At 38.7% G+C, this 24,130-nt stretch overlaps 1 protein-coding gene across 2 annotated transcripts in view; it reads left to right on the top strand.

Annotated features, from left to right (window-relative positions):
• The window catches only part of GALNTL6 (polypeptide N-acetylgalactosaminyltransferase-like 6), a 996,922-nt gene that overhangs the window by 734,803 nt on the left and 237,989 nt on the right, over positions 1-24,130 (top strand). For both annotated transcript variants that reach the window (XM_018555137.1, XM_018555136.1), the window contains one exon: positions 16,032-16,217. In XM_018555137.1, the coding sequence (XP_018410639.1) occupies positions 16,032-16,217 (186 nt within the window). The remainder of the gene's footprint in view (positions 1-16,031; positions 16,218-24,130) is intronic.

Here is a 24,130-nt window from a genome sequence, read left to right as displayed (position 1 = left end):
CCCCCCCCCCCCCTACATTAGATAGCGCCATGGCCATAACGTGGGCCACAGTGATGTTCCAGGTGATACATACTGGAATGATTTGAAAATGTCCTTAACATGCCCTTCTTAGATGGTTTTTCTGCGAGATGGTGTCCTACAATTAAAATCCAATGAAGACCAATTAGCACACAAATTATTGGATGGCGAGCATTAATTAATTTTTGATCCAACAGATTCTAATAGACCTGAGTTCAAATACTCCTCATCACTGTTTGGAAAAGCTAAAAGGCTGTCATTTTTCTCTAGACAAATCATACAGCAAAATTAATAGACCACCTTTCCAATGAAGCTCATGGTAGAACTGCAATACCAGCAATAAAAAATACAAGAGATCTACATTGATATAACTGATATAGCCTGTAGTGTAGTAGATTTGTATACTACTCTACATGCCTGTAATGTAATCATTTGGACATTGTAATGTTTGTGATGGCCTTTTAGTTTGATAAATTTGTATTTCTGATTGATATGAATCAAGTTTAATTAGGTGTGCAATTTATACATCCAAGAAGTTCAGATGACAATTACACATTACAATAATTTTTTCCCAGATCGGGCTATGATTTCTTGTCTGTGGGTGCCACCAGATGCTGTAAGCTATCTCATGTCAGAGAGAAAGCGCTCCCTTTTAGCCTTGGTAGTGGCAGCATGTTTCTTCTGTTTCTTCTGCATTGAACACTAAGCTCACAAGTTGTTTTCAGTGTAGAGAGGAGGGGTATGTATATACCTTCAGCCTGAAGCTGGCCATACACACATCAGTTTTGCATTACAAAAAGAACTTCTGCAGATGTAAAGTAGAGGCACCTTCCCAAACTTTTCTGTAATGGTCATAACCTGGGCCATTCTGACAGACAAAGTTTCAGCACTTACTTATAGTGCCAGAGACCCCTCCACCCCCCGCCCGCCCCCTGTATATTGCTATTGGTTTATAGGAATGAAGGGGTTGAGCTTAACAAGTTCTGACTACACCATGGTGTTAGGCCTGGTTCACACCTGGGCGTTTTACAGCGCGTTCCTACACGCTGTAAAACGCTCAACATGTGAAAACCAATGATTGCCTATGGGCATGGTTCCCACCTGGGCGTTTTACAGCGCGAAGGAACGCGCTGCAAAACGCCCTACGTCCAAAGAAGTACAAGAGCTTCTTTGGGGCGTTTTGCCGCGCGTTGCCATTGGTATTCCCGAGTGTGGATCGGGGTTAACAAAGCAGTAACCCCCGAGCCACACTCGGGAATACAGCGTACAGGTCTTACCTTGTCCGTGATCCCCACTGTGTCTTCAGCGGCTGCCGACTTCCGGGTTCCGTCCCTTGCGAGCAGGCCGCTACGCAGGGAGGCGGAGCCGACGGAAGTTTAAAAGTGAAACTAAAAAAAAAAAAATTAAAAATAGACAAAATAAAGGAAAAAAACAGAAAAAAATCATGCCGCCAGTGAAACGGGCGTTTCACTGAACGAAAAAACGTGACAAAATACAAGCTGAAAAACGAGCATAAAAAACCCGCTCAGGTGTGAACCCAGCCTTAGAGCTTTGTCTGTCAGAATGGCCAAGTTGCAGCCAAAAAGGAAGGTCTGGTAGGCTGCTGCAGAGATGTTCATTCACCTCAGGGTGCCTACACTTCATACCTGGAGCAATGTCTCTTTAAGGCTAGGCTACATAAGGGTTTTCCTTAGCATACAGAACACATTTTATTTTTGCACTATTTTTCTTTAGTATGTATTTACTTATTGGTTATGTTAGCATGTATCTGTGCTAGTATTTACCTGGATGCTTTTACATGTGTTAAGTACTTTCTGTGTTAATATGTATTTTTGCTCACTTATTATTATTTCCTAACATTTCCTGCAACATTTACTACAAAACAATCAGATAAAACATTTACAAGTGTATCAGGGATACAATCCTCTTAAACATTAATTGTAAGTGCCCTGTACTACAGCACAGATATAATATAAAATGTATTGTTTGTGTTAAAAAGCCTAAGAATACCTCCCACGTGTATCTTTGCCTTGCAAATTAGCATCTTATATTCAGTTTAATTAATATATTATAGCTCATATTCATAGTAGCTTTTTCTACCAATTCTGTTAACCATTAAATGCTATGTTCTAGCTAGTAGATGTTCCATGCTTTTCCTGCTATATTTCTTATGTAATGTGTTGCTATTATACTACATAACATAGTAATTGAAACTATGGTAATTTGTACATTTCCAGAATGTCATTCGGAGTGAAGAGTTGTGTGTCTGTTATTCTGTGACAGTTCCGTGCCTCTTTGTTGACATTCGGGAGCATATTCTTAAAATATAGAAGATGGGGTCATGTCGGGTGAATAGATACGAAAAATGTCAAGCCTTAAAATTACCGCAACAAAAACTACAATACCCAAAACTTCCCATAGGCGACGTTTTAAAAGTTTTTACTGCTCATCAGTTTAGTTACATAAATAATTGCACTACAGTTTTTGAGGTTGAATAAAGACACAGGTCCATCAAGTTCAACCTTTGTGTGTCTGTGTATGATTGTGCATGTGTATGTGTGTACACGAGTCCCTGTGTGATCTTGTTTTTAAGAGTACCTGTACCCCTGTATGCTACGGTCTCTGATGAAGGTATCTAATTGATTTTTGAATGATTCAATACTCTCAGCTGATACCACTGTTTGTGGCAGCACGTTCCAGAATTTAACCGTGGTTAAATTCTGTGGTTAAATCTTTTCTCCACCAATTTTGGTGGTGGCCTCTAGTCCTTGTTATGGAATGTACTGTAAAAAGCTTTTTGCTGATATTGCCATCACCAATAAACATTTTGTACATCAAAATCATGTCCCCTCTTAATCTCCGCACTTCTAGCGGGAACAGGTTTAAATTTAACAGTGGATTAGCATACCGGATGACATATAAGTAATGAGTTCGGAAACCTCCCATGCTCAATGTATGGAATATGGTACCCAAAACTAGTCATAGGCAACGCATTAAAAACTTTTACCACTCATCAATTTAGTGTGTACAATGATTGTTGGCCTAGAATTATTGCTCTCACTCCGACGTTCACGGTGATACAATGAACCATCCGAAACACATATTTTTTGCCGGCGCACATGTCTACATCATGGGATTTTTGGGGATTTTTAAAGTGCCACTGACATTTTATAATAAGAAGTGGGGGTTAAAGTGCCAATAAATATCAATAATTGTGGAATTGTTGTGGAGGGTTTAAAGTGCCACTGACTGACCATGAATGATACAGAACAGTAGCAATTTGAAGAGTCATTGGCCCTACAAATTTGTGAATGTTCGTCTGTGCGAATGGATGTACAAAACCAGCGTTCTTGTTGTATTTTTGGAATGTCATCTGGTAATACTATAATCGCAATATTGCAGTATTACAAGATTACATTCAAAAATACATTCAACTTATAAAGAAAATATAAGAAGAACATTTGTTTTGTGCAACCATTCACACAGGATGAGCATTTGCAGAGATTCATGGGACCAATGAGAATTGTTTACAAATAGACCCCTTTGTGTCACTGCCACTGATAGCTTATGCTTTCCGTAAGGTGTAAGTGAATATACATAATCACATGATATAAATTGACTAAGTGAATCCTGGAGATGTTAATGTAAACAACTGAGACAATCATTAATCATATAGCAGACAGAGATCCAATGTAGCCAGTTTATTCACTTGCCCTATGTGTAAAGTATCTCCGAATCACGCTCCTCACAGGACATTCATCAAGCTGTTAGCATAATATTTTTTTGAACTCTCTAAACTTCTTAAGAACCACCATGTTACAATTTTACTATTCAGTTAACTACATAGCTTCCTAATAGATATAAATGATTCATGCTGTGTTAATAAAGCTAATAACTTTTTATGTCTGCCAAAATAACAAGGACATATTTTCCTTGAGCATGTTTAAAACTAGCAGCTGAATCACATGGAGTTTTGTAAGGCAAAGCCCTATTAATAGCCTGGCTGCAGAAGACAAAGATTGAGAGATTACACCATAGAGCGTATAGATATTAATGGTGTTAATAAATCACACCATATTTTTTCCAAACATCTGTAACCTAGCAACACAAAACTGATAAATTCACTTTTAAACATAATTTCACATCTGTCCAGAAAAGATTTATAATGCTTTTTTTCTTATGACAACAGGTGAGCGATCAATTATGTACTCAATAAACACTGCATTGAACGATCACTGGGAAAACCCAGTGAAAATGGATGTTCTTCTACTACTGAGCTCCCTAAAATATAAAAGTGTTGATAATAAAAAGGAAATGGGAAACATTGGAAAGGTGTTTGAAAAAACCTGCTAGGTAGGACTTTTTCTAGGTATAGGCAAACTAGGTTATTGCCTAGGCTGACATCTGGAATGGGTACCAAGGTGAAGTGATAAACAGCAATCAGCAGATAGACTATCTTGTGCTTAATCATTTGTGAAATGTATGCACCCCGTGGGGTTCATTTACTAATGACAAATAGGCTTTTCCCTGAGCATAGAGAATGAGATGAAGCACTGCTGACTTCCATCATTCAATTATGTGCAAGCAAAAATACAGTTTTTTTTTATTTTCCTTATGCGTGATTGGGTATCTTTTTCAAAGTGAATTTCACTATGTTCATTAAATTAGGGGACAAGCCTTTTGCAAAGTGAACAGTCTCTTTGGCTAGAGTAAATCAACCCATGTATGTTTATTTTACCTAAATGAGCTTTACAGTGTACAATGTCACCCTTTTGTCGCATATCAAGGAAAGACCCATCTTCCCTTTATGATGGGCACAATGTATAATGCTCTGTACAATAAACTTCTGAACATATATACAATAAAGCATAGTAAAATCTTGTATGGGTCTACAAAGTAACTGAGCACAATGTCAAGAAAAGGTGAGACTAGAGCCATGGGCATAAAAAACATACACTTTAAAAAGTAGAGCCCTGCTTGGCTGCTTACTGATTTTCTCTAGTTGCGCGACAGCCTGGACTAGGAAATTAACCAAGTCCAAATTATTTTTTACCAGATGCAGGGGGTGAATATTATATTATACTTACCACTGTGATATAAAGTATAGAGACTGATTCCAATCCCTCTCACAAGCAGCTTTGTCCACTACATAAAAGAGAACTAAAACTCCTTATCATTTTAGTTTATCTTTGATGCTTGGATGGATGCCTCTTAACTAACTACAGGTTGTAGAGTGCACCGGTTGTAGAGTGCAACACTACTCAGGGACTTAAAACTTTCAGTCTTTGTAACATCATAAAGAAGAAATTCCACATATGGCAAAATATTATATAACAAGGGCCCGAGCTTAAATCTTGTAGCGTATAGAATCAAGGCCAAACTGTTTTGCAGGAGCATAATGGTTTATTGAACTTGAAATTTGTTCGGGATACTTCATGCTTCTAGTACAAGTGTAGAATATGTTTACTGGGCATATTTCTTATACTCACAAGTGCATCTAAACACAGACAGCTGCACAAATCTAAACCTTTATTGCTTTTATTTAGGATGAAGTGCTAACATCCTTGTACCTTCCTCTCCTATACCGCACTGCAATCACAGAAATAATCTTATGCTGTAATAGCTTAAGGGTAGCACAATTTCTGTATTACCTTTAGATGTCAAATCAGCCAATATTTAGTAATTATAATAATTCTGATATAACTGCAAATTTAAAAGTGGTACTTTTTGGTTTTACATTTTTATTCCACTGCTGAGAAGTATGGAGCTGTCTAGATTATTTTATGTGTACAGATAGCAAAATATATAAGCATAGAAAAAAAGAGTTTAATTATGTATTCTGTTCATGTTCTATTTCTATAGTCAGTGGCTATAAACAACAGATGAAGGGTTGGTTCAGTGCCAAAATAAGAGCAATAGGATGCCTCTAACAGGACCTTGTTTATCAGTATGTCTAGAGAAAGTTTGGTAGAATAAAGAATGGACTGATCTGTTAAAGAATATCTTCTATCAGAGGGTAACAGAGGAAATTTGCAAGTATATTGTTTAATTAAGAATTACTTTTTATATAGGGGATTCAGTTAAAATATGGTGTGAGGGCATGAAGAATGGTAGTGAGGTTTGTGTCCTGCTACTCACATCTGGGTTCTCTGGAACTCTAACTTCCTTCCTGTTTGCTACCATGTAATTCTGTAATTTTCATCATCTAGGAATCAATTGTTTTGGGTTTCATAGAATATGAGGCTTGTATGGTGCTTTACAAAAGGCATCAGATACCTTCTGGCAAACGACAGTTGCCAGGACCTGTAGAATGCAACACTGGTATGGTGCTTTATAAAAGCCTGCCCACCAGATCCTGTTGCCAGGACAGAGTGCAACCTGACTAGGAGGGATGAATGAACAGAGCAATTTTTAGGCCCCATTTGCACAGGGCAGGAATCCCAGGTGTCCTGTACAGATGCAGCTGATGTACCTATTGAAGTAAATGACAGGGTGACAGCGGTTTTCAATAGCTGAATGTCGCTAGACACTTCCTACCTGTGTCCAGCAACAATTATCTATCCCAAACTGCATTTAACTGTACCATGTATGATTACATGCGGACTGACGCTGACAGATGTAGCCACTGATACCCTGTCATTTACTTTAATGGGTACAGCAGCCACATCTGAATGGGGACACCTAACATTCCTGCCCAAGAATGCATAGGTTCTTGCTGCAGAAATCCCAGACTTCCCCATGTGAATGGAGCCTTAAGGTACAATTCCCCATTTCCCACCTGTTTTGGTTTTTGATATAGAGAAATTATTATTTTTTGGTTAGAAGACTCTAGCAGGTGCCAGCCATTAGGAAACAGTTGGGCGGAGCTAACTGTCACTGCTTCAACTTTTTTTTCCAACTTTTTTCACTATTTGCTATTCTGCTCGGTACCAAAGAGGTACCGAGCAGAATAGCCGAGCCAAATGCCACTTGGCGGCATTCGGTTATTCACTCACTGCTGTGCTGTTCGGCCCCTATGTGAATAGGGGCGAACAGCAGCGAGTGAGCTGCCGAAGCTTCGGCTCATCTGATCCAGATGTTGGATCGGCTGAGTCAAAGTCCTTCTGCACTTTGGCTCAGCCGAACATGCAGAGCAGAGCATGTTCGGCCGACCAAAGTGCAGCCGAAGGCAGCTGATGTATGGCTGGTTTCAGCTGACGTATGGCGGAAATCAGCCGTACTGACCCGTAGTGAAAAGCCAAACGTTGTTCGGCTCACTTCACTTCCGCTCGGTTATTCACTCGGCTGCCTCTGGCAGCTTAGCGAATGACCCTGTAAGTGTTGAATATGTGACATGTGCAGGTGAGACTACATCATTGCCTTAGAGATCATATAATACTTTTCTATTCATAAACCTTTTGAAACAAATTACCATATTGTTATGGTCCTTACTCTTCCTTTGATATCTTAAAGCACCATTCCTCTGCAAGACAAGAGCTATGGAATCTGGTAATAAACTACTGAGAATGTAGAACTGGAACTAATTTAGTCCATAATATATAATACAAAAAATGTTTTAGAAAAGCTAAAACAAACTTAGGACTAATTTGTCTCTGTCACTATTTTTCCCCACTCTTCCTTATAGAGTACATTTTGTTCTTCCCTGTGAATTAAAACCATTGTTTCTCAAAGCACCTAAATAAAATCAAATAAAAATGTGTCTTATGTAGACTTTCTGTCCATTTAAATACCACATATGGAAAAGACCAAAAAAGAGAAAATTAGTAAATCCAGCTGAGCATTCGTGATAAATGTGTTGTTCAAACAGTTCTGTCTTGTAAGTGCTTAACTGGCATCTGGACTTCTCATCAGAATAAACCCTACAATTTTATCATTCTAGTACACAGTTTGTTTAACAGTACCAAGCCCTGATAAGAGGGACCATATGAACCCCTAAAATGTGTTGGCTTTTTATGATAGCATCTGAATAACATTTAACCTGGACTTAACATGTTCTCCTTTTGGTACTTTCCTCCTTGCACACCAATGTACCGGATGTAGAAGATTAGCAGTACTGCAGTATTGTTGCACAGGATGCTGCATTAGGTGGACTTCACTAGATGACTGACAAAATATTTGTTAGACTTTATTGGAGACTGTAAAGACTTCAGCATACTAAAGAGGAACTGCAGCACATTTTTTTGAATGGGAGGCCACATTTCTACTTTAAAGCTGTTATTGTTTAAGGTAACAGCCTAATATTTAAACATATTCCTTAGCTGTTTTAGCTGATGCAAAAGAAAGGTGTGGTGCAATGTTATTTTCACGAGGCACTGTATACATTACTTTTAGCTTGATAGGGACATATAATTGGTATCTTGCATGCCAGTTTTCAGAAATAAATATTCATTCCTAAAGCTGAATAAAGAAAGCTGTATTAACAATTACAATAGAGGAATGCTTTATGGGTTATCAGTGAAAGGGATCACCACTGGGCCTTTTATCATCATAGCACTGACAGCATTTCGGCAAGGATCACTTCTTCACAAGGCTTGTTTGTCACATCCTGGGCCAACTCCTGCCCAGTAAGGTACTTGGCACACATCAAATTTCTGATTTACAGCCTTATCTAATCTACAGTGTGAGGGAGCCAATAATATATTTTCTTTCTGAATCACAAATTGGGCAGCCTCTTTTTCCCAGTGACAGGATTGCTGACTTCTCTATATCTAAGGTGTTCCATTTATTGCTCGGTGTAAAATTTAAATACTGACGACTCCCTAAGGTCTGCCCTGCTGCAAGTAAAATTTATGTAATATTGTGGATTATAAATGTAGCCATCATAGTCTAATATTTTATAGTCACGCAGAACTAGCCAGGATAGAGCTCTGTGCTAATAAATGACTTCATTGTGTGGTCTCCTAGAGATTTAAAGGCCATTGCGTCCCATTCCACTTGATATTTTGCATGTCACATTATAATTTCCTTCAGAGAGAATCTTTTTTAAAATGATAGCGAAGGACAATACTTCACATTCAAGTTTAGGAAGTAAAAATTTACAGAAAAAGTGTTCAGTGTCCTTTTTCTGTTAAAATGCAGTATGATTTGAGGGAAGAGTGATTACACATGAAGTCAACCTAAAAGAGACCCTATTGTATAAAATTTAAGCAAATAGACAGTTACTGCTGCAGCTTGAATAAAGGCTAAATTGCAATGTATAGATACTATCACACTTTTCCTGAGGTGTGTCGGTGGCAATAACTCCAATTAGGGAAAAATTTGCTGGAGAATTCATATAGGGCAAAATACCTAAAACCTACAGGAGAATGCTGTGTGTCACTGTCATGTAGACATATAGTTATAGCCTATCTGAGTTCCCTTTATGTCCCAACTACTTCATGCTTCAGGTGAAGCAAATAGAATAGAGGAACAGCCTCAAGGTTTCACTGAACTTATTGGATAGTGCCTTTGCCATGTTTATGGGCACTAATGCAGTTGAACAGGATAGGTTGTAGTGAGATGCATCAGGCTCCATCCAGCCATTCTAAAATATGATGATTGCATTGTGCAATATGAAACAATAAACAGGTTAGTCTACCTCTTTGTGCTGTTGCCATATTTGTTTAGCTCCTCTTCAAATTGTGTCTAGCAGTGGGTGGTTGTTATTGATGCAGAGAACTGCATTGATGTGATGACATCCCTCAGGGGCGGGTTCAGGATACCCTGCACTCACACATTTTCCTCATGAGGACATAAAGTGGTACAAAGGAATCACTATGTGGGCAGAGCTGAGGTAAGTACTGTAGCCAGAACTGTTTAAAAAAAAAAACTACTACAGTAGATAAAGTTCAAAGAGACTGTGCCCATTCAGAACCTCCCATTAGTGCCTCCTGATAGTCATTACTCCCACCTCCAACAAGATATTCTCCCTCAAAACCTCCCTGCTGCAGGAATCCACCTGGAGCGAGCGGTAGTGTTGTATCTTCCCTGGGTGGATTATATCACAGGGATTGACCACTCAGGCTTAAGCACTGTCAGTGGGGGGAGGTCACATGCTTCTCCATACTTAGAAGCCCCGCTTCATTACTGCAATAGCTGATCAAGCAGGGAATCATACAAGGATTGTGGATGTGTATATACACTGTGCTAGGGGTGGGATTATAAGAGACACTATTACTTTACCTAAAAGATACATGTAGGCTCCGAATCAATTATGAAAGTAATCCTTTTCGAGGAGAAATGTTTGGCTAAGCTGGTGACCACATCTTAAAAATGTTAGTTGCCCGGCTATTATGCTGACCCATTGTGAGGTCAGCTCTAAATACTTACCATTACATAGTGTACATTTATTATTAATAGTCTTAATATGAAGACTTATGTGTTTGTCTTTTGAATACTTTATATATTTTATATATTATATTTATATTTTTATATGCACCACATGAATTTAAATCAGACACTTGATGATACAAATTCACATATTAAACTCAATGAAATCCATTTTTTATAACCTTGGAAAATCTAAGTTGGTTACAGTTCATATTAAGTTCACAAGGAGTATCTCAAACTTATGAGCATTCTTCCTAAGTGTGATATACTGTATGGCATCACATTTTTAATCACACACGAGATCTAAACAACATTTATCTACCATGATAAGCATTTTTTTTATGTGGAGTCAGACTTTAAGGAGAATGTTACATTATTATCTGGTTTTTTTTGCCATCTGTGTCCCATTTAAGAGATTCCCCTTGACCTGCTATGCTGCAGACAAAACAAGGAGAGAGGGTAAATCTCTGTAAAATTAGATACATTTTCTCTTAGACAGCTGTCACCAGAACATGTGTCCCCGGTGGAAGACGTTCCTGCTATTCCTGTTCTCATGACAACGCAAAATTTGGGATTTTTCTCTCACTTTCTGTCCTGGATACAGTGGTTACCAGGACAAATAGAGAGGATGAATCTTCCCAGTGAGGGCACAGACAGCATTAACAAAAACCTAAGAGGGGCTCTGACCCCTCTTTTCTCCATACCAAACTAAAGAAAAATATTTTGGCTTTACATGTACTTTAGGGTGGGGGAATCCAGGGGTTTTAGTATATTGTTCTTGTTCTTCTGGATCCTTCCTGTAACTCCTGCTGAATGCTTGTGATATGCATAAGCAAAGACTAGTATCAGATACAGTATCATGAAATCATCTCATTATGCCTGCGTTACCTTCAGAATTTATTGGGGGCTGATAAGCAAATTTGCTTTAATTAAACAGTAATGCTGTTTAACAGTATAGAATCTCTATAAATATAGCCATACTATTGTCAGTTTGATTTCAGCTGCCAATCAGCTGACAGCCCATATGCCAACGGCAGCCCTTCAAAGTAGTTGTCAAGAATTCAACATTAAACTGATGGATCATAGAGTGCAAGTTACCAACACATATATAAGCAAAGCATTCTGCATAAAGACAACATAACTGAACAAGTTTGATAAAGTAATAATAAGCAGGGGAGGTATAATTAAAGTCATAACACCATTTTATAATGGACATTGACTTCTAGACATGTAAGCCGGCAAAACATTGGTTCCACTTCATTTTGTTTCTGATTTTTCATACTTTTCAGGTATCGGGTCCGAACGCCATTTAGTTTTGCTATTCGGATCTTTCGGAATGTAATTTTCTTTTCGGACAGGGTTTTCTGATTAGCCAGAAAACAGTCACATGTCCAATTTATAAAAATCCAACTTGATTGTGGTAAATTCCAGATAAAATCCAAAGTCAAACGTATTATAGCAAATTCACCACCATAGTGTGTCTCCCACACCAATGCCGCTCACACGTTTCACCACCTAGGCATAATAATAGAGGTGAAGTCTCTATCATTCCAGTTGCTTATATCAGCTGAATACCACTCTGCTTCACAGGTGAGAAATAAATTCTTAACCCATGAGGTTCGTTATCTAAAATTGAAATAAACCTTCAAACAATAGCAATGGGGAAACTACAAATAACATCAATCCCCCATTCAAGCAGCACATTAATACAATCAGGTGTAAAACAGACTGAAAGCTTCAGTTGGCTTTGGATTTTATATGGAATTTACCACAATAGAGTTGGATTTTTATGGATACTGGTTTCTGTGTGACTGATTGTACAATAATTGCTAATGGAGTGGGAGCACACTGTAGCCTGCACCTGATGATTTAATTGGCCGACAGTCAGAGGTGGAATTGGAGCGGTGAGTCTTTCCATTATTTGTGTATTCATGTACACATGAATATACATCAGTTTTAATGAATACTAATTTATAGTGGAGTCAGTGAATATGGACTCTTCCTATAGATTTAGTATTTAAACTGGGAGGCAAGGTCATACATGATGGTAAACTTGATTAAATACACAGCCTGGTGTATTTATGTACGTTCTTGCCCATATGTACTTTCTTGCCCATACACAACATATTTCCTAAGACACACCACTGCATATAGAACATGAGTCATAACCTGCTTATTGACTTAAAAGCCTTGTAATTATTCTACTTACTAGTTATTCATTTGCAATGGCATTTATAAAGCACTCAAACCACCCTCCTCAGTGGCTCTAAGGCTATATATAAGATACATTTCATGTTGCTGTTTAAAATAAGTTATAAGTATACTATGTATGCAATTATTACAAATAATATAAATGAAGAGATGCAAGTTCAGACAGAGGATGAAATAATTATGGTAAAAAGGCTTCCTGGCAATAGGAAGAAACTCAGTGAAACCCATTTCTTTATAACCTTGGAAAATCTAAGTTGGTCAGTGTTCATATTAAGTCCACAAGGAGTATTTCAATCTTAGGTGCAATATTCCTAAGTGTAATATATGTCATCACATTGTGTCATAATACACTGAGAACTTCATGTTCAAGTAAACATGACATCACAAGTATTACCACATTTACTTTTAAAAGTATAGATAAAATGGTACAAGCTTATAAACTTTTAACGTAGCTGGAACATTGAGGATTTGCCCTAAAGGAAAATGTGTCCAATGTAACTCCCAGGTGTGGAGTGCAATACTTAAAGTAGAACTGCAGTCAAAACATTTTTGTTTTGTTTTGGATAGAGCAAAGGAGGGTTATGACCCCTGTCAGCTTTTTTTGCCCAATGTCCCATTGGGGAGATTTCCCTTCACTTCCTGTCTGATTGCCACTACAGTAAGTGAGAAAGAGAGGGAACTCCCTGGTGGTCAGCAGGGTCACCAAAACTAGTGTCCCAATTGCAAGATTTCCCATATCTGATGACAATCCAAAATGTGGGATTTTCTTTCACTTTCAGTCATAACAGTTACCAGGACAAATAGAGAGGGTGGATCTCCATAACAGGGACACGGACAGCAAGATAACAAATTGACAGGTGTTCCAATCTTTCTCCACCCTATTCAAAATGTAAAAAAATGGTATGCGCTTTAGTTGCACTTTAATATAAAAACACAAAAAGTGTTTCAACCTTACCCATTTTAACCCCCTACTGGTGCTAGGTGCTCATTGTCATCAGACAGGGGCTTTGAGAGGGTTGCCTGATTTTTAAATGCATCAACTGGGGGCACACAACTGACATTGGAGTTCATATAGGCTGCTAGCAACATAGCAGAAGGCATCTAATCACCTGGCCCTCTTCCAATAAGTATATCAGCCGGTTTGTTTGGCATGGCTTGCTGGTTAGATGCTTGGATGGATCCTGCAGTTTGTGAGCCTTTCAGCACCATGGACAGTATTTCAAAATACACTATCTTTACAATTACACTGCGTACAATTCAACATCTCTAGATAACTCATTAATAAGACAAGTTTAAAAATAGGTGGCCATTGCATCCAATCACAAAGGAACACATGTTTAGGAGACAAAGAAAGCAGCCTAACGGGATGTCCCTTGATGATTGACAATGTGTGATAGCAGTGTTTTATCAGCCTTTAGTGAGAGGCACCTAAATGTTTAATCTTACTGTGGAAAAATCCATTATGTGTAGTAACTACTGATTCCAAACACAGACCGACTTTCAGTAAAGCAGAAGTAATGGGATTTGTTTTAAACCTTAGAACACATAGGTGATTTTGAATTGTTTTCTGACTAACAATAGCTTATGACATAACATGCAAAGTGCACTAATTAATTGTAAGTATTCAGAAATCCTACTTATGTGACTTAATTTCCTTGAAATCTGATGGGTTGTTATGGGTTGCTGCACATTTTACAACATTGCATTTTCATACATACAGTTGGATTTTCTACATAAGGTAATGAAATGTAGTTGCAGAGGACATGTCTCCTGTCCTTGTGTAGTAGGTCATATTATATAAATGCCTAATAATTACTTCCACACTATACAGTATATTATCATTCAAAGATCTGTAATTTTAGTGACAGCATTGTGTATATGTCATGCAATACTGCTATATTCTCAGCATAATATATAATACATTAAGGTTGCTATTGGGCTGGATATACTTAACAGTTAATTTATTTTTCTATTTATCAGATTAGACAATATATGCTGCTGGTGTTTATCAGTAAATAATTTAAGAATAGGTCAACTTTTAAAAGTTAGATGTCTTGCTGTGAATAAATATATGGTGAAATCACAGTAGAAGGGGAGAGCCTAATATGATCATAAATTGGAAACGCAATTGACTTCATGCTTTTATTCATAAATCCTCAAAGGTTTTACAGAGACATTTAAAAAAAAAATAGGAGCAGAAGTCTTTCATATACATGTGCAATTTGCTTCGTTCTGATTTTCCCAAAATGAATGAAAAATAACGAAACCAAAACATATTCGAATTTTACGATAACAAAAACTATGGATGCATCTGAATTTTTTACGAATGTCATTAAAGGGTCATTAAAGGAGGGAGCCGCACGCTGTTTTTTTTTCTTATTGTTTCTGTGGACTGTCAAAAGTTAAAAAGAAAAATGTAATTTTTTTTCTAATGTCACTTTGCTGCAAATAAATTGTGTTCATAAATATCATTTAACTTATCCACAATGAATAAAAATTTCAGATTCATCCAAATATGAATCTCATAATGAATTGACTTTCAGACCTGAAAACTAAATAATGAAAAATCCAAAACGAACCTAACCGAATTATTTGACGGTGTACATGTCTAGTCTGCAATATGTCTTACAAAGAGATACACTAGATAAGATTTATAAAGTATGCATAGTCCTGCAATCATTACAAATATGCTAGCAGTGGAAATCAACACTGCTCATTCCTGTGAGAAGCATTGTAGTGGGGGTAACATATGGTGGGGTTTCTTTTCATCTGACCAAACTGGGAACCTGGTCAGGATTGAGGACAAGATGAGCAGAGTCAAATATAAGACAATTCTGGAGGAAAACATTTTTCAACCTGCAAGATACCCGAGACTGGAACAGATTTTGCCTTCCATCAGGATAGTGACCCTAAAACACAAGCACATCTTTACTGGAATGACTTAAAGTGAAGCAGTAGCCAGTCTATGTAGATAAAAAAAATTACATATTATAGGCAAACTATAAATGAGCTTTAAAACAAGCCTTCTCATAACCTCTGTAGCTGCAGGCACCGTGGAGCAATTTATCTTCAACATTCAGAGAAGCACGCAGGTCACCCAAATCTGTAACTGTAGTCTTATTAGTCTAGGTTGCGATTCTACAAAATATTATAAAGTCCAAGGGGAGTGAATACGTTTTCAAAGCATTTCATGCACCTCAATTAATTTATCCATTAGTTTCCTGAATTGGCGTCTGTAGAATCCTAATCTGATGGTTTTCTGGCTGGAAATAGGTAACATTAAATAGTTATAAACCAACCTGTTCCAGCTGTTGTAATAGGTGAATAACATCAATAACTTTGTTGGAGGCTGTAGATATGTTTTTTTGTATTAATGTACAGATATCCCACATGCAATGACAGTTTTGTAGATTGTAGATTGAAATTGATTGTCTTAGGGTTTTAAAATAATGTTTTACAAATACTTATCTTTACTGTTTTTTTTCTTATCGCAGAACATCTTAAAGAAAAGCTGGAGGAATATATGTCATACTATTCAAAAGTAAGGATTGTACGCACCAAGAAACGAGAGGGACTAATCCGTACCCGACTGCTGGGAGCATCTGTAGCTAAAGGGGAAGTGTTAACTTTTCTGGATTCTCATTGTGAAGTCAATGTCAACTGGTTGCCACCTTTACTGAGTGAGTATTTTGGCCCATAAATGTACATTTGCACCTATTGAGTGAAAGCTAAAAAGGAAGAGAAATGGTGGGAGCCTGACAAGTACTGTATACTTATTATAGAGCTAATATTTTAAAATGAATGTATGCCTAAAATCTATTTTTCAGCATGTTTGCCATCATAACTCACTGTACACAGTTTTCCTAAGCAAATAGATTCAGGCAATCAGAGTTTATTGCAAAATGCTATACCTTGAGATCCTGTCAGTAACAGCATTTCCTGCTGCAGGCTGAAAACGCTAAGCTGCTGGCTCATACTTAGCAGCAGCGATCTCAGCCTGCACTCCTTCAGTTAGCCGTTTGAATGGTTGTCAAGTTTATGCAGCCTAATGGCCAACTAAGATCCCAAATGGCTGGCCGACAGTGTTGCTGCTGATTGGGAGGCCGCAGCTCAGCATTGTCAGTTTGCAACAGGCAGTGCTATTTCTGGCATAATCTCCAGCAGAGAAAAATTGCAACAGACGCACAAAAAACTATTTGCTCGAAAAAACTGTATTTGGCGAAGCATGATGTAAAACTTACTGAAACATTATTTTTTTCATTTACTTATACTTGCGTAGTGTACCTGTTGTGAATACTAATTATATATATATATATATATATATTAGTCTGAATTTCTCTTTAACAGCCCCAGCCAGGTATCAATGTGCCATGCACTGTTTATTTTGTAAGCAAACCAATCTGATCACTATGACTAGCTACCATAGTGATCACATTATTGGAAATCAATCAGAGTGGTTCCTGATCATTAATCAAAGGCCAGCGCTGTCACTGGTGTGGGTTCCTAGTGCCACAAAGGAATGTAAATAAATGTTCTCTTCACATGGGGCATGTTAATTTACAGATTGCGGACAAGGAAGGGTTAAACTTGATATTGCAAAATATAATATTAACTGCAAGATAAACCACTGACTGAAAGTACATTGGTTACGTAGAGGGACCATGAATGGATTAAAAGTGTGGCGAGAGAAAAATATACTCTACCCACAGCTTAGAGCCTGCATGGGACACTGCAACTGAGTGATCATGTAACCTTCCCTCACTCGCGGTCTCCTCTCCCTGCAGAGAGCATTGACTGTCAGTTACTGCCCCCCACAGGCATTCCCCTTCTGCTCTCAGTTTCTCCAGCACTTACTTGGGAGGGGTGGGCACAACTGGCTCCGGCTCTAGAGCAGAGTAGAGTAGAGTGGCTTTGGGTCACAGGAGTCAATTAGTAAATGTACTCCTGTGTCCCCAAAAAGGTTTGGCTGTACTTTTTACATTCCCATATCTTCAACTCAGTGCAAACAATATGTCTCTTCTGTAATCCTTTTGCATGGAGCTCTCCATAAATCCTACTTCTCTAGGGGCAGAACAGCAAGACATAACCCCCTTGGGAACTCTAGGCAAAACTCGACCTGGCCTAACCACGATACAGTCCCACTATTGAGGTCACACTCTAGGCCGCATAAGTCCCTCTGTCACTACACACAGATTTGTGATCAAAAGAAACTCTCATCCAAAGTAATATCGACAGCTGCTGGGGCAGATGTGGCAGATTGCAGCAGTGGAAATGCAGAGGGTAGATGTGGCATGTTGCCGCAGGGGAAGATGTGGCAGATCACAGCAGAGGCAGATAACAGCAGGGGCAGGTGTGGCAGATCACAGCAGGGGCAGATCGCAGTAGGGGCAGATGTGGAGGATCAGCAGGGGTGATGTTAGGGCCAGTGGAAAGCTGTGTGATGCGTGGCCAGCACTGTAAACAGGTACCATTGTGGTTCCCCAGAAGCCTGCCTGAGGTCCACAGCAAGTCTGGGGCCTCAGGCAGCAGAATCGACCTAAAAATGTAACGTGCCATGCCTCCTCCAAGTTGGGAGGGGGCTGGGAACGAATCTCACTGGGCCCCCGGAGTGTCCCTAAAGATTTGGTTCTCAGGGCCACCGCCCCTCCCCCACAATACGCCACTGGGCTGCAAGCTGGCCCAGGCTTAGTGTTGTCTGGCACAGGCAGGCTGGGGTGCCCCATGTAATAATAGGTGATGTACTGTCAGTGCCCAGGGAATGGGTACTCTGCAGGTTGTATCTCTTTGCAGTCCTATATAGTGGGCTTTGCTCCGGGAAGCACCTTCCCAGGTGGAAGACTTATGGTCACAGATGGTGCAACCCTCAGCCCAGGGTCCCATTCTGCACCGGAAGGTTAGACCATCTGTGGCCGTGCGTCCCTATGGAGCACCAGTGTGCATACATCATGCTGATCCAGCCTGATCACTGTGTAGATGCAGATCCATGTCTGGATAGACGTGTGCTGTGGCAGTGCTATGATTTTGGTGTTGTGCTTGGGGTGATTAGGGTGTGCCCAGGCACACCCTACACATCCCGTGTGCACGCCTATGGTCAAGATGTTGCTGGACATGTGGCAGAGCCCTTAATGTTGGAAAACAAGAGGAATAGAGAGCAGAAGAAAATTACACCTTAGTCATGTATTTCCAATAGGAAAGACAATACAATATACAAACAATAAACACTTAACACGACTACCTAGTGCCAGAAATACTAATCACAGTATAATATATGAAAATGGGTGTTATGCCTATGTCTGTATAAACAGCATGTTTACAAAAATTAATTTAAAGTTATAATAAAGTCAAAAGGCTTTTAAGCAATTTCAAATGCAGATAAAGTTCACATAGAAATCTCACTGCTCCTATTATCCGACTAAATCCATGTATCGAAGATACCCACAGAAGTAGGCCAACCGGTGCTTTCACACCTTCAGTCCATCCAGCCCAAAAAGACAGCCGCACTCCACGGGTCTCCAATAATGAATCCAATTTTTATTTGTAATCCACAAGTGTGTATACAACACGAGCATGCTCCCCAACACAAATGGAACCCTCTAACGCGTTTCACCAATAAGATTGCGTTAAATTTGTGTTTGGTAACATGTTCGTGGTGTATACATATACACACTTATGGATTACAAATAAAGATTGGATTCATTATTGAAGACCAGTAGAATGTGGCTGTCTTTTTGGGCTAAATTTAAAATGCAGATAACACCTACAATGGATACTGCTCCTTAATGTTTAAAATATTTAGCTTAATAAACCTGCAGAATCAGCTGCTCTCCTAAACACTGACCCTGATAGTCTTTAGGATAGTTCCTTTTCTTGACAGGCTCCTATGGAGCCACACTTGTGTAAGGTGTGCATGTCTCTACAAACACAAAGGCACAGCAAGGCAAGTCATTCCCCTGCTCCCTGCCCCCTCTCATCCCTCTTCCCTACTTCATGCTAGTAGATGTAAGGCTGCTGGAGACTGCTCTATCCCTTGTAATCGTGTACTGGACAGGATATTCAGGGAAGCCAAGTTGACAGTTGGAGCCAGTTGATTGGAAACAGGATGACTGTAAATACAGGTGGCTCTCGGTTTGAAACGGTTCAATTTGCACTGATTCAAAATAGCACCCTTTTCTGGGAGTGTTGTGAATTTAAACCAAATATATAATGTATGTCAATGGGAAGTGAGGGAGTTAGGTTCCATGCCTCTCTCAAAATAAGGAATGGTTGTAAATAGAAACTGATGTAAATTGAAACCCAGTAAATAAAGTTAGTCAGTGGAAAGTGAGGAAGTCAGGTTCCAAGACTCTCTCATTGACATAAGTAACAATACACAGATACATTGTATGTAAAGCACCTTCTGTGAGCTCATGCAGCAGCTTTAAATATAATGTACTGTACCTGTATATTATTACTTATGTCAATTTTGAGAAAGGTCTGGAACATAACTCCCTTGCTTCCCATTGACAATTTTATACTGAGTTTCTATTTACAACCATTCCCTCAGGAACCTAACCCCAGCGTAAATAGAGGGTTAACTGTACTTATGAAAAAATTTAAAGAAATACTTTTCTGGCAATGTATATTTTCATCTGGATTCATTATTTAAAATAAAATCTGAGAGTTTTATACTACTTTAAAAGATAAATAATTTCCCCTGAGAATTAAGTTATCTGGCACTGTCCCTATAGCCTATACAAAAAGCTAAATGGAAGCCTACATCATATGTGAAGAATTTGATGTTCCTCCTCTCCTCCTTGCAACTTGCTGGTCCCAAGTTTCATGTACATCCTACTTTGCATTAGGCTAAATTGGCAACCTGTCTCATGCCTTGTCCAGAGCTGCTTCTAGCAGCTCGTGGAAGTCACTTCTGCAAACACATAAAGAACAGACTCCTTTTTAATTTTTTTGTACAGGCTGCAGGAACAGTTACAGGATTTATTGAGCTGGAGCATATGGCGTGTTTTTATATCTGCTTGGATTTGAGCTTTAAGATCCCTCCAAGCAGCTAATTATCTGTCTTGCATTGTTATTTCTGCAAAAAGCTTTTAAAGGATTCAGTGAGCTTAACTGACATGTACTTGATGTTATATGAGAACTCTAGATGCACGCATTGCTTGTCTATGAGCACATTCCATTTTCAACAGTAGATAACTACAGACTGCTATATAGAGCTAACACAGCTGCCAAATGACCCCATGGGCACAATGGATATATCAACAGATTTAAAGTGAATCAATGATCATGCTACATACCTTACTGAAAAAGCCTCTACCGGGAGCTGCCATTCTTCAAACCTTGACCCCTCAGTGAAGTAACTATTCAGCCTTCTGTGATTACTGTGGCTGTCCTAGATAAAGTATGTCAGAGAGATTTACTGCAATTGGAATCTTGTCAGTCAATTATGCAGTGTGATACCAGGATTCTTTTAACAGGCACAGCACAACATAGGTACTGCATACCATTTACGCAGGTGTTTTAGACCCCTTACTAAGGATAGCACTTTTCCTTAAAACCCAATTAAATCTTTAGTTTAAATCAGCTAAATACATTCTAGGGGCTTAAAAAAAAGGTGATGAATGTCTTACAGTTTGTTTTCTTTCTAAATCAGCCACAGCCTGAGTACAAAGCATGTCCCCTGCCAACAACTACATAGTGGGACCCTTGCTCCCTGTGGGGAAGTAGTGGTCTCTCTGCAGAGAACTGACACATCATCTGCTGGCCTAGACCTATAGCTGTGTAAGCAGTATAGCTCATGCTCCTTGCTGATTGGAGATCTCTGGCTATGATTCAGCTGGGGACATGTCAGTTCTCTGACCGAGAGATGATCTCTTCTCCATAGAGAGCAAGGGTGTCATATTGCAGCATGCTGGCAGGAAATAAGCTTTTCCACAAACTCAACACAAACTGTTGAAAATTGGACACCATTTGTTTTGATGCACACAGAGTATATTTTGCTCGTTTAAACTGGTAGTTCTATTGGGTTTTAAGGTATCGGAAGACCAGTGAGTCCCCCCTTCTACAGTGGGCCATTTATTAGATAATAGGTTGATTATGTATCCCAGCACAGTTCCTAGCACTTCCATGTTCTGGATAAATGAGAACCTAGACAGATCTAATATTGTTGGTATTTATGTAGTGCTGACTATTTTACAGGGCGCACATTCACATCAAACCCTAATGTGGGAGCTTAAGATCTGGGCCCCTATATTACATGCATACATGCAAGGGCAAAATCTTTGGAGTGTGGGAGGAAACCCATGCAAGCACAGGGAGAATATGCAAACTCCTTGTAGATAGTGACCAGGCCAGGATTCGAACAAGGGACCCCCAGTGCTACAAGGCAGAAGTGCTAACCACTACATCACTGCGCTGCCCTACTATGAATAGCACATTTAAAAAATATCTGTACAACAATGAAGCTGCACTTGAAATCTGGAGGCTAACAGAGCAGGACCTGCTAAGAATGGCCTAATTGAACAGCAGTAAGAGTCTCTGTTACACTCTGGTTATTTCTTTTGTGGAATCATTCCTGGCTCAAGCTGAAAGACGTTTTGCATTTTGTGGACAACAACATCTGTAGCATATTTTTAAGAGTTTCAAGCTTGCTGTGCTACCTAATACAATATAATATCTGGAAAATACCAAGCACTACTTGAGTTTTTGATGTACAAAGCAACATAGTTGTATTCTGTTTGATTGGTACTGTCTTGAGGAAACTTGAAGTAGCGATTTTTAAAATATCGTTGTTGAAATGCCAGTCATCGCCTTCATGACAGCCTTAATAGTTAGGTGTCTCAATTGTTTGAATGTACTATACTAAAAAACGTATGTCAGCACATTGGAAATTGAATTTATTTGTTACAGGTAATTATAGCAGTAAAAACAGAAAATGGCCGCTTTAGAAAAACTGAATTGCCTTTTATTCCTTCACATTAGATTTCAAGAACATACATAAAAGTTATGTCATTTTTTATATACCTTTTATGCCAACTCTTTCATCTCTTATTTTTCCAATGAGACTAGCCTTTGTTGAAAATATCCCTTCGACCAAGAGTTAAAGCCTGTAACAACTAGCTTCATAATAGACAATGGGATATTGACCACTGTGCTGAATTACAGCTCAAATTTTCATAGCACAAAGGCCAGGAAGCGAAAAAATAAACTGTTCCAAACAAAAAAGAACTATTTGTTACAAATGAAGAGTAAAATGTGAACAAGAAGTGGCATTTTATAAAATGCATCAATGCATAGTATTTAAAATAAATATCACTTTATATGATCGGGTACACAAATACAATGGTAGTTTCAAACACGATGAAACACTGAGTGACAGTTACTGTACTTTTCTGTTGCTTGAATTGTTGGGAAAATGAAATAGTTTATTGCGTATTTAGAGTGGTAAACCTACTTAGCAGTGCCCTAGTATTTGTAGTAATCATTATGTCTGTTAGTAGTGAAAGGATTACTGCCACAGCAGCCCGTAACATTTCCATGGGGCCCTGGGGATTCAAGGAGGTTCCCTGTGCAAGATATCATACTGTATCTGTCTGTCACCTCTGACCTAACTACTCTGTGGATCTCAATTACTGTATATTACTGTGTATGTAAGTGATGGGAAATCCAACATTTTTCAGTCAGAACAAGAGGTGAGGGGAAATCATCTGGTGAGAACTGTATAAGAGTAGAATTCTCCTCACTTTGAAGCGATTTCCTCTGTTTCTGTTGCATCTCTGGGATAGGAACCAAAGAGAACTCTCCCAAATGGGAAACAATATAAAAGAATTATAAACTGGCAGGAATTCAACCCTTCTATACTCTTTCCCAGACTACAAAAAGTTTATTTATTGCTTATTAAGAGACACAGGATCAGAAATATTTCACAGGCGAATAAGTTATACCTCCGCCTGCAGGAGGAATTGGACACTGGCAAACAAAAATGCCCTTAGCCAGTAAGGTATAACCCCTCCTACCCCCATCATGATTAATTTTTTTGCTAGTGACCTATTTTTAATATCACGATACCTATTTTTCTTTAATCAAAACGTCATTGCTACACTGTTGCGCTCCACCCTTTATGCAGTTATCCAGATTGGCTAATCTTCCACTTTGCCTTGGACACTGGATCCGGACACTGTTTAAAATGTTGCTGCAGTTTTTTTTTATGTTGGTTGTTGTTCAACAATAAAAAAATATATTTAAAAAAAATATTTTAAATCCTCTGGGACATCTTGCTGCAAAAATAAAGATTCCTTTATGGAAATCCTTTTTAAAGTGCATCTAAACCAAAATTGTAATATATTACAGCTTACCAATCCTAAATGTGGTGGCTACATTAGTTTCTTTTTTTCCCTTCAACTTTACATGATAATCCGGCCAGTAAGACACTTCAATTCTTAGAGTGGCTCCCCTCTGTGGAGGAGCAACTGATACACCCTTGGACACCAGCATTCCAAATCCAAACCCCAGCTAACACTTTTTCAGCAGTTACAGAAACACTTCTTTTTTTTCCCATTTGGGATCAATTTCTTAAATAAATGAATAAAAGCTGATCATT

This window comes from Nanorana parkeri, unplaced genomic scaffold, assembly GCF_000935625.1.
Source record: "Nanorana parkeri isolate BGI_ZX_2015 unplaced genomic scaffold, ASM93562v1 scaffold185, whole genome shotgun sequence".
NCBI lineage: Eukaryota > Metazoa > Chordata > Amphibia > Anura > Dicroglossidae > Nanorana > Nanorana parkeri.
Note: the sequence above shows the minus strand (reverse complement) of the source record. Positions and strands in the feature narration are given on the sequence as shown.